This window comes from Chroicocephalus ridibundus, chromosome 15 (genome assembly GCF_963924245.1).
Source record: "Chroicocephalus ridibundus chromosome 15, bChrRid1.1, whole genome shotgun sequence".
Taxonomy (NCBI): Eukaryota; Metazoa; Chordata; class Aves; order Charadriiformes; family Laridae; genus Chroicocephalus; species Chroicocephalus ridibundus.
Genome location: NC_086298.1, coordinates 533,261 through 544,923, shown reverse-complemented (window position 1 = coordinate 544,923; position 11,663 = coordinate 533,261). Strand labels below are relative to the sequence as shown.

At 55.6% G+C, this 11,663-nt stretch overlaps 1 protein-coding gene across 1 annotated transcript; it reads left to right on the top strand.

Annotated features, from left to right (window-relative positions):
- The first annotated feature begins 10,580 nt into the window (after window positions 1–10,580).
- On the top strand, window positions 10,581–11,663 carry LOC134523907 (olfactory receptor 1361-like). The gene has a single exon (XM_063353420.1). The coding sequence runs from the start codon at window positions 10,599–10,601 to the stop codon at window positions 11,661–11,663; it is 1,065 nt and encodes a 354-aa protein (XP_063209490.1). The 5' UTR covers window positions 10,581–10,598.

Here is an 11,663-nt window from a genome sequence, read left to right as displayed (position 1 = left end):
TTCCTGGCCTTGGTGCTGAGCGGGGAAGAGAGCTGGGCACTTCCCGGCAGCAGCAGGGCAAGGGTCCGCACTGGAAAGTCCCAACCCAGCCCCATCTCCACCCTCTTTGGAAGGAAGCCAGCATTTCCAGCAGGAATTCTCGCCGGCAGCTTGGACTGGAACAGTTCAGCATTTGCGACACTCCCAGGAGCAGCAGGCCCACACTCAGCTTTGCCTCGAGGCTTGTTTTCGGTGCGTGGATCGATGCAGATAAAAACATCCTGCTGCCAGCAACGCCCTTCGCAAAGGGCTTTGTGCGACGGGGAGTCCCGGCGTCTCCACATCGTGTTCCAGCCGAATATTTCCTTCCTGCCGTGTGCAGCCATCACCCTGCCAGACAGCGGTGAGATCATTTCTCTCTGCCACCGGCATTTTCCACTCCTCCTGTTGTCCATCTGTTTTCTCCCCGTGCCCTGGAGCAGGATGCACCCAGGCTGCAATTTCAGATCTTTTCTGGGTGTGAGTCCCTTCCATGCAGAGCAGGAGGGGGATCCCCACCGCAGCCCTCCCATCAAGCCTGTCCCTGTCCCCCTGCCTTCGACTACAGGCAGTTCCGGGGCAAGGAGAAGCACGCAGGGACAGGGTGAGAAGAGGCTTGTACCTGTCCCCCCTCATCGCCCTAGCAAACCTGGCCAGATGTCTTCATAAACGTAATGACGTGGACTTTTCTTCCCTGAATGTTTAAGGGCTTCCTGGGGTGAGGCACCCTCTCGGCACCGGTGGCATCCCGCAGCCAGGAGCTTCACCGCCCATCTCTGCGCCCCCTTTCGCTGGTCGCAGGGGTGTCTCCTGCAGCTCCTTCGCCGGGTGCTGTGGGAGCCCGCTGGTGAGACCGGGTGGATGCAGCGGAGATAAGCCCAGGCACCCGGGTCCCAACCGGCTACTGGAGAGACCAGAGGGGTGTTGGGGCAAGGGAGGCGCCGGACCAGCCCTTGGTGTATGAGGAGCAATTTGAAGACTCACAGCCGATGGCTGCGGTGCTTGCTGGTGATGTGAGACTATCTTCTCTATTCATCCACCTCGCGCTGTTCCAGATCTTCAATCTTTAACAAGTCTCCTCGCTCTCCAGCTGTGCCTCTCATCCAGCTGTGCCTCTCATCCTTCTCTCTCCCTTCCCTGCTTCGCCGTGTCCCTGCTGGGGCTGGGTGACGAGACCTGGACCTCTACCCATCCGGGAAGGTGTGGGTACAGCTTAGATTTACATGGTGCCTTGTCCTGTTCCCCAGTCGTCTCTTCTCATGCTGCACCTGCCACCTTTGGCATCTGCTGCATGCGGACGAGATGTTTTACAAGATGCCTGTTGGCACAATGAGCACCCGGGGTGATCTTCCTCCTTTTCTCTCTCAGCCACTCTTTTATCCAAGTGAGGATCTTCCTCCCTAGCCTACGGCAGCTTGTCCTCTGCAAGCTTTGATGAAGACCCTTCTCAGCCGACCAGGGGATGTCCAACACCCACATCTTGTTGATTCCTCCAGAAGGAGTATTTCTGAGGTGCAGTTTTCCTGTGCGAAAGTTGGATTCAGTCTCCGTTGTGACATAATTTGTCTGTACATCAGCCAGGTCAGACATTTTTTGCAACTTCTCTACCAGCCCACACTGCATAGTGGATCTACTGGTCTGTAGTCTCTTTAGGTCTGACAACCTCTTTAAAAGCCAGCATATTTGCTTCTTCCAGTCTTCCGGTGAAAACTAGAGGTAGCACAGGTGAGTCTAAGCAGCGGATGACGAGCTGCAGTGAAAAGTTTGAGTTTCACACCTGATTTACTTCGACTGGAAATGTCTTCTCCTGTCTCACTTGCACTTTTACTTCTGCGTTGGTAGGACGGACTTTTTCAAGTGTTTGCAAAAGAGATCCTCTGGCCTGGGGGTCCACCAAAGCTCCTCCTCAGCCAAGGTGGATGCAGAGTTTCTTCACTTTTCTATTTTTACTATTTCTTTTTTTTTTTTGAATGATCACTCTGAATTTGACTGGATACAGGCCAAACATTTCCTGCTCCTGCTGCTTTTGAAGAAAGGAATATACGTAAGTGCAGGTGCCATTCCTCGGAGCAGAGGAGCAAGGGGACAAATTCTGGTGTCTTCTCTGTTTATCTTACTTTTTGCCAGTTGACTTACCCGAGGTCATTTTACTGTCCTCATGTGGGTGCAGCTTCAGCAAGTTTGAGAACATTTATCTGATTTCTTATCAGCTCCTTCAAATTGATTTAATCACGCTGGCTTCCATTTAGGCTTTCCCCTTGTAACGTTGTTTAGGGTTTGTATTTGCTAATATCAGCTTAAGCGCTCAGAGTGAAGCTAAGCTGGTCTTTTCTGACAATCTCTGTGCCATATGTGATATTTAATCCTCTTGACTTTCCATTTTTTCCCCTTTTAAATGCAACTGTATTGGATGGTTTCCAGTTCTAAGTGTCACAAGAATGGCGTTTTGATTTCAGCCCATGAGCCAGGTCCTGCTTGCTGCTCAGGATGGCTCTTGGCCATCCAAAAATCCTAAGCCCATGGGTGCCCATCCAATCTGCCTGGAGCAACCATGTATGAGAGCCTCGTGGATGTCCCTTTGTGTGTGACGGGCGCTGGCACCACCATCACCAGCTGCCGGTACCGTCACCGCAGCGGGCGTCACTCCAACGACATGCGGTCATCAGGGCTTGGCCGTCCGTCTTGGATGGTGTCGAGTGAGACCATGGGGTTCCCCAAGAGCCACTGGACATGGGGCCTGGGGGTGCCAACCCAGCTGAACTGTACTCACCCTCCAGGCTCGGGGCAGCCCCTCCCCGGGATCTGGGCGATGGGCATTGGCTCTCCATAGCACAGGCATAAACGATTTGAATTCCCACGGGTGGGATCGAGCCACCTCCAAATTGCCAATTACTGCTCGTAGAGACCGCTGCACCGGTCTGAGCCCCACTGGTTTTGCTCCCTGTTTTGGGAAGGGGCAAACATAGCTTCTGTCCCCAGGCACTGCTGTGGCGCAACAAGCCCCCTGGAGCCTTTTCAGAAGTTCAGATTGCAGAAGTTCAGAAACTTTTAATGACACCAACTGAGACTCATTAAAAGTGAAGAAAAACACTCAGCGACGCTGGGGCAGCATGGTGCTCTCTGGGACACAGCCTCGCGAGGCACTGGCACCCGAAACGCAAATGGCTTTGGATGTTACTGCTTCCCCGGGTGTTGAAAGTTGTTGAGACCATGTGCCTGTTTTCAGCCTGGATCATCTCAGGACGTGGTCTTCTACCCTGGCTCCATGACTGGCTGACCCAGCGTGGCTGATGGGAAGCGTCTGGTGGCCCAAAGGTGGGAAGCAATGCGGCTGGGGACTTCCCAAGCTGCCAGGGTCAGCATCTCCTGAAATGTGTGAAGATGCGCCAGTCCCAGCAATGCCCAGTACCTCCCTGATATACCTCCTGGGGACAACACAGCTCTGGGAAGAGGTTGTTATGCTGGAGCTGCCATTCAGAGAGGCCTCAGCAGCCCCGGAATGGGTTAGCACAGACCTCCTGGTGTTCAGCCCAGGCAAAGGCAGGGTCCTGCGCTGGGCTGGGCTAACCCTGTGCAGCCGGGCAGACTGAGCAGCGTGCAGGGAATGCCCTGCAACTCCAGCGGGCAACAAGCTGAACATCAGCCAGCAGAGCGCCTTTGCAGCCACATCCATCCTGGTGTGGGTTAGCGAAGGGCAGCCATCAGCTCAAGGCAGCGCTTGTGGGACCGCGCTGGGAGAGCTGGGCCCAGTTGAGGGGTCCCCAGTACAAGAAAGGCCCTGACAAACCCCGGAGAGGCCAGTGGAGGACACAAAGCTGGTCAGGGCCCGGAGCACAGCACGTACAAGGAGAGGCTGAAGGAGGTGGGCTGGTCCAGCCTTCGGAGAGATGGCGAAGGAGACATCGGGCTGCCGTCTCCCCCTGCCTCAGGGAGGATCTGGAGAAGACACAGCCAGACTCTTCCCGGAGTGCTCAGTGGTAGGATGAAGGGCAACGGGCAGCAGCTGCAATACAGCAAGCTCCATCAAGACAAAAGGAGAAAGTTCTTCATCATGAAGGTGGTCCTGCACTAGAACATGTGTCCAGAAACATAGAATCATAGACTCATAGAATCTTCATGATTGGAAAGGACCTTTGAGATCATCGAGTCCAACCAAACAACCTACAATCTCTGCCACTAGAGCATGCCCCGAAGTGTCACATCTAGACATTTCTTAAACACCTCTAGGAATGGTGACTCAGCCACCTCCCTGGGCAGGCTGTTCCAGTGCCTGACCACTCTTTCAGTAAAGTCATTCTTCCTCATATCTAATCTCAACCTCCCCTGCCGCAGCTTCAGACCATTTCCTCTGGTCCTGTCCTTATTCACCTGGGAGAAGAGCCCAACACCCACCTCTCTGCACCCTCCTTCCAGGTAGCTGTAGAGGGCAATGAGGTCTCCCCTCAGCCTCCTCTTCTCCAAGCTAAACATGCCCAGCTCCCTCAGCCTCTCCTCACATGCCCTGGTCTCCAAGACATGGTGGGATCCCCATTCTTGGAGGTACCTAAATGGAGGTGGACAAGTCCCCAAGCAACCTGACCTGCTTTAAAGCTGGCCCTGCTCTGAGCAGGGGCAGGACCAGAGACCCCTGGGGTACCTTCCAACTGAGATCCTCCTGTGGGTCCCTGGGCCATGGAGATACGCAAACAGGACCGACAACGAGGAACCCAGCAAAACACAGCCAGCTGAGCACCGCCTGCTCATAGACATTATTTATTCATTATAAATCACAGAATCACAGGACGGCGGGGGTTGGCAGGGCCCTCTGGAGATCACCCAGTCCCACCCCCGGCCAGAGCAGGGTCACCCAGAGCAGGTGGCACAGGAACGCGTCCAGGCGGGGTTGGAATGTCTCCAGAGACGGAGACTCCCCCACCTCTCTGGGCAGCCTGTGCCAGGGCTCTGCCACCCTCACAGCAAAGAAGTTCCTCCTCATGTTTAGGTGGAACTTCCCATGCTCAAGTTTGTGCCCGTTGTCCCTTGTCCTGTCCCCGGGCACCACGGAACAGAGCCTGGCCCCATCCTCCTGACATCCCCCCTTTCAGTATTTATCAGCGTTGATAAGATCCCCCCTCAGTCATCTTTTTTCCAGACTGAAGAGACCCAAGTCCCTCAGCCTTTCTTCATCAGAGAGGTGTTCCTGTCCCCTGGTCACCTTGGTAGCCCTAAATTAATTATAATTGTGGCCAACACCAGGGAAGACGCCTGCTCCTACCACACGTGCTCTTGGTGTGCCCTCAGCCCTCCCTCCTCTGCCCCGTGCCCTCCTCTGCGCTGCCGCCGGAGCCCCGCGGGCAGAGCGGGGAAAGGCCGGGGATGCTGTGGTGAGATAGACGGAGGGAGGCTTTAGGCTCCAAAACGCACTTGTGTGGGCTGAGAGTGGGAAGAGGGGTCGAGCCAGGGGGGCAGGGAGAAGTGCTGCACCGGGGAGATCTTTCTGGCCAGCGTCCCCATCGCTCTCCCCTCCCCAAAGCCGTGGGTGCTCTCAGGCCCCACGCTGACCTTTGCAGATTGGGGCATCTGCAGGGAAACATCCCTTCCAGATTCCCAAACTTCTCAGAGGCGGAAGGTGTCCAAGCAGTTGTTCAGAGAAACAAGACACCTTACTCTTGCTAGGGGCCCTTAAGTCACTCTTAAATCCAAATGAGCTCATCTGGAAGTAAACAAGGTTATCCAGCAAATCCAGGAGGTACATTCTCGGTTGCAAAAGTGGGGAAAAGAAGCTAGAAAAGGAAAGCACAGGCCGAAGAGCCAAACTCTGACATATTCCTGGCCTCAGGCTCTTGCTTCAGGGTGTCTCTGAGCCACTTTGGCTGCAGAGCCCGCTGTGCTGCTCCAGCTCTGCCGCAGGACCACTGCTCCGGCTCTCTCTAGCTGCTGAGAAGTTCAAAAACAACTCCAGACCTGCCCTCCAGTCCCGGCCCTCGGAGGTTTGGGGCCCTCTGTGTGGGGGTGCTGCTGCGGCACCCCTCAGGGGGTGTCCACGCTCGGGCCCTGAGCACAGCGCTCGCGCACCCTATTCCCTCGCAATGTGCTTCCCTGCTCCCACGGCATCCGTGCCCCGGGGGCTGTGCTTTGGGAGCAATTACGGACCCTGCTGTACCAGGGGATCTTTTCCCAGGTGCCTCCCAGGAGTGTATTGAAATCACCCCGGTGTCCCACACAGCTGGTGCTGCCAGACACACCTGGTGTGAAAAGAGAAAGCATCTTCTCAAGGTAAGCCATGCAGGCGCTGGGTCACCGGAGTCCCCGACGTCTGCGCAGGGTGAGTGCTCGATGGCAGGACAGCTGTAGGATCGAGGAGGGAAGGAGTCAGCCCTACGCCAGGGGCCGCGAGGCCGGCTCTGCCCTGCTCTGTGCCCCTCTCCCGCCACCAGCAGACGTGGTGTCCTTGCAGCCCTTCTCAAGGCAGCCAGATGAGCGCCCGGGTGCCTGGTACGTGTCTCAAAGTTCACAGCCGGCAGCTCACCCACCTGCAGCACGCAGGAGCCCTGCCCCTACTGCAAACACGGCTCTGCCCGGCTGCAGGCGCGTCCCTTGTTTGCCTGTGCCGCAGCCCGCTTCCCGACAGCGCTCCCGCTCCGCTTGGGATGCCGCTCTACGAACCCAGCAAGACCATGGCCATGGCCCGTGCTTCGCACAGAGCAGCGCCCATCAGCCGCTCCCGGGTCTACCTCGAGCTCACTTGTCTCGTTATCAGATTTTATTGCAAATCAAATGCAATTTAATTAGCAGAAAGGCAAACAGACCCTTCCAATGACTGGCTGATCATTCAGCTAGTGACTATCAGATGAGCAGATTTAATTGCAACCCTCTACAGTTATTGGAAAATGAAATGAAGATGCCGCTTGCGTCCCGGTCACACACCACCTTTGACACCTCCTCCCCTGGCTCACAGGCTGGAGGGCGCTGCTGGGGACACATATGGTCTGGTGCGCCTCGTCCCGCCTGCCCCCTCCACATCCCAGGGAGGAAACGGGTGCCGGAGATGACAAGCTGGTTTTCTGCTAGTTTAGGCTGTGGCGATGCCCTGGGGAGAGTGGATCCTGGGTTTGGCCCTGGTTCTGGTGAGGCCATGGGGCACAGGGAGGGAGCTGGGGGCAGGTGCCCTCCCCAGGACATCTGTGTGCCATCTTCCAGGTGAACCAGGGATGTAGTTTTCCACCTCTGCTTCATTAAACCAATACAAAGGCTCAGAGGACACCTACTTATACTTCGAACAGGTTAATTTTAGGTAAAGAGAAAAGTTTTCAGTGGTGACAAAGAGATTTAGGAACCAAAACCCCTCCTGCCTTTGCCCCATGATGTGAGCACTTTGGGCCCGAAACCTCTTGAGAAGGCAGGACGCGAGACCTTGGCTCCTTGCCCAAACCCTGGTGCACTAGTTCTAAGGAGATGATTCCTGGCTCAAAGTCATTTTTGAAATTGGGTTTAAGCTGCTAGTTCTTACAGGCTTGCCTGTGCTGGGGTTACTCACCGCAGCGTGCTCAAGCTCCCTGATGCCGCAGTCATCTCCCTGCTTGGCTTTGCTTCTCTGGGCTGACCACCTCGCGCCGTGTCCTCTCTGATGGACTCTCCCCTCTCCAGGGATCCTGGCAGCCCAGCTCGTCTTCCTCCTCCTCGAGTGGGCTCCCTGCGTACCACCCGGCAAGGTCTGACTGACCTACCACGGCGTCGGTATTTTCCCACATGGACTGGAAACCTTTCCGTTGTCCCCATGGCCAGTTTGGCATCTCATGACTCAGGAATCCCCTGGGCTGACCAGGCCACTGGCTCTCCATCCGAGGACCCTACAGGCAGGCAGACTGCTCCAGAGTCCCGGTGCTCCTGTGCCCACGAGTTTTCTTTCGTTTTCTTTCCCCTAAAGCCTTGCAAATGATGCCTGGTGTTGGGTTCCTCTTCTCCCATTGGGTTTAGCCTCCATCACGGAGACGCTTTGCACCCTCGCTGCAGGAGAAGCGGCATTCACTCTTCCTTCCATGCTCCCTTCCCGCATCCCTGCTGACGTGCAGCAAACCTCTGAAGACTCTCCTCCCTCCTCGACGCCGTCGTCCCCGTGCCCTCATGTTGTCACCAGTCACCCTGCATTTGCCATAAATTGTCATTGTCCTCCTGGAAAACTGGGAGTGGGCAACGTCTGACTTCCAGGGCACTGAACTGAGCAGCACTGCGGGGCTGCCCGTCCTTCAACTACGTGGCCGAAGGGCATCTATTAAACTCATAACGCGACAAGCAATTTCCACAGTCTCCCTGCACTCCTCCATTTTTCAGCGCAGACTTTGCTTACTGCTTTTCAGGCTCTTTTCTTCCCTTGCAGGTTTTCCACTCTTTCCAAATATCCTCCTTGGTGTATATGCGTTACTCATTTTCTAGAGGAGAAGCCCTGCTCCGCCAGCCTCTCCCTTGTGCTCGAATGGGAGTTTTTAGCTGGATTTTGCACCTTTTCTTTCACGAAGCCCCAGCTCTTTTCTACATTTGCATGCTCGGCTTCCTAAACGTGCCCAGCTGCAGTAACCAGCTCCCCTCACTTGTCCTGATTTGTGCTTGTTCACAGCCACAGCCACCAATCTGCTCCTATTGATCTTCCCATTTACGCAAAACGGCATTGACTCATGCCTACTCTAGCTGAAGTTATTTTCTCAAATAGCTCTTCTAAAAACAGCCTATTTTTCAGGAACAGGTACAAAAAAAAAACCCCATCAGCTCGCTTCATGCTGTGACCTGGTGAAGAGACATGCGAGATGTCATATCCAAGGATATCTGGAATGACCGTTAGAGACAAGGCTGTGATTTATAACACCACCACTACTCCAAAGAGTTACTCTTCCTGGAAGAACTTCTCTCCTGGGGCTTTGTCTTCACCCCAGCCTGGCTGGGGGATCTGCGACAGGCTCCCAGCACCCTCCGGGCAGACCTTCCTTTCCCTCCTTCCCAAGGCAATTTAGATCCAGGAAGATCTTTTGATGGTGCCTCTCAAAGTCTTGTGCTGTGCTGCCCTTCCTCCTCGCCTCCCTTTCTTACCCTCTCCCGCGTTCTCCGTTGCCTCTGCTCTGGTCACACCAGCTATTTCTCTGACTTCTGGGAATCTTATTAATTTTTAGTAATTGCAGTCCCTCCCTACCAGCTTTGCATGAGGCCACAATCATTTGTGTTATTTCCTAGGGACCATCTGCTCTTCCTGAGCCAGAGGGGACGCCAGCTTTTTGCTGCCCGTACTGCTCTCCCAGATGCTCTTATCCCTACAGGTGCTTCCCTTCCCTCTGTGGTTCTGCCCTTGTTGACCAGCTCCTACTCTTCCAGCACGTGCCTCTGCTTCGACCTCCATTCCCGTCGAGGCTCGAAGCCTGGCATCAAATCCCTGAAGGCTTCTCCCCTCCTTGGCCTGGCTGCTCCTCCCTCCCTCCCTGCTCACACACCCACCCCGGCTGCTGGGCACCAGCACAAACCCACCGCCCGTCCCTGAATCTCCGCCTTGTGGAGCACATCCCCAGCGTGGTGGAGTTGTCCTTGTTCCCTCTTGGAGGGAGCTTGCAACGCCTTTTGAGGGTGCTCAAGTCTTCTCAGCCTGGCACCACCTCCTCTTCACGCCCGGCAGATGCTCCCACGCTTCTCCCTGCAAGGACCTGGTGACAGCTCTGTCAACGCTAACATCTTCTTTCAGGCTGGCGCGAATCTCTGAGCGTCTCCTTACTGCTCTTCCCGGGGATTCAGTAGCTTTAGGTTCACACTCAAAACCTTCTGTGTCTCATCTTATTTTATCCCTGAGCTTCAGTTTCTCGTTAGATGCAGAGTCTTTCCCTTTTCCTGAAGGCTGCTGGCTCTGCTTTGCCTTGACACCCTCAAGCCTGCAGGAATTACAGCAGCACCTTCAGATGCCTTTCTGCTCCTCCCAAGGTCTCTCAGAGGACCCTCCCTTACATTGCTTCCAGGTGTGCGCACGAGGCTAACATCTACAGTGCGGTATTTGCAAGCAGACACCTTTGTCCGCAACTTTTAACAATTCCTTTTTTGTCATTTTGGAGAGGGATAAGGTCTGCTCCTGCAATCCGTGATGGAGAGGGGAAGCAGGAGATCTTTCTGTATCTTCACTAACGGTGTAAACACAGTTTGGTCCCGTGAAGGGCAGTAACCCAGCATCGAGGCAGGGTCCAACCCATCACATTGGATGTTTTGTGGGATCTTTAGACCATGCTCCGGTTGCAGCACAGGAAACTTGGAGGGGGGGAGAGGAGCTGCTCTTGTCCGCCCTCATTTAGCAGTCCCTGGGATCCTTCCTGACTGCAGTGGTGAGGTCCCACCTCTCTCTGGTGTCCTTCAGGTGACACAGAGTCAGGGGATCAAACGCCGTGGGTTGAGACCCGCCATCTGCCCCCACAGGCATATCCCCTGCTCCCCCCGAGCCCCTGGAGCGAGGTGTGAGGGGTGCCGGGGCAGAGTCATGGCTTCAGCCCACCGCGCAGCAGAGCTGGTGATGCCCCACGGCAGGGGTGAGCGCTCGCCCCGCTTCTACCTGTCCTTATCTCCTCCTGCTCTCCCTGTAGATGAACCCTGAGTCCCTGCAGCGGGGAAATCTCAGCAGCCCCTCCATGTTCCTTCTCTTGGGGTTTTCCAATGCCTACAGAGCACAGGTGACCCTCTGCCTGTGCTTCTCACTCGTTTACCTGGTGACGGTGCTTGGGAACCTGCTCATCATGACCCTCGTCTGGCTGGACGCCCACCTACACTCCCCCATGTATTTCTTTTTGGGCCACCTCTCCTTCCTGGACATCTGCTACTCCTCTGTCACCCTCCCCAAGATCCTTGGAGACTCCTTCTCACCGCAGAGGACAATCTCCTTTGTGGGCTGCATCACACAGATCTACTTCTTCCTTTGCTTTGGGGGCTCCGAGTGCATGCTCCTGGCTGCCATGGCCTATGATCGGTTCCTGGCCATCTGCCACCCCCTCCACTACCCAACGCTCATGAGCAAGAAGATGTGCCACTGCTTAGTGGCCGTTTCGTGGCTCAGCGGCTCCTTCTCGTCTCTGATCCAGGCCTTCCTCACAGCCCGCTTGCCCTTCTGTGGGTCCAACATGATTGACCACTTGTTCTGCGAGGTGCCGTTCTTGCTGAAGGTGTCCTGCAGCCCGAACGCTCCCCTCAACAAGGCCACCTTGTACACTTTCGCTGGGACTATAGCGGTGGGCTCTTTCCTCCTTACTCTCGTGTCGTACGTTCACATCATCGGGGCTGTCCTCCAGAAGGGAGCAGGGACACAGAGGGCCTTTGCCACCTGCACCTCCCACCTGACCGTGGTGTCCCTGTTCTTTGGCGCTGGGGCCATTGTGTACCTGGTGCCTCACTCCAGCAGCTCCAAGGAGATGGACGAGGTGCTCGCCCTGCTGTATGCCGTTGTGACCCCCATGCTCAACCCCATCATCTACAGCTTGAGAAACAGTGAGGTCAAAGGAGCCATAAGGAAAACCCTCAACAGGGGGGTGTTACAGGTGTCCATGGCAGGGATGTGTCTCTCGGTGACACAACACACGAGGGGTCTGGGCCTCATGGTCAGGCAGTGCTGTGTGGTGCTGGTGGGGGCGCAGCCAGCAGTTCCTTGCTCTCCCTGA

Excerpts from the sequence above, each read along its gene's own strand:
- LOC134523907 (XM_063353420.1), top strand. The coding sequence starts at position 10,599 with ATGAACCCTGAGTCCCTGCAGCGGGGAAATCTCAGCAGCCCCTCCATG.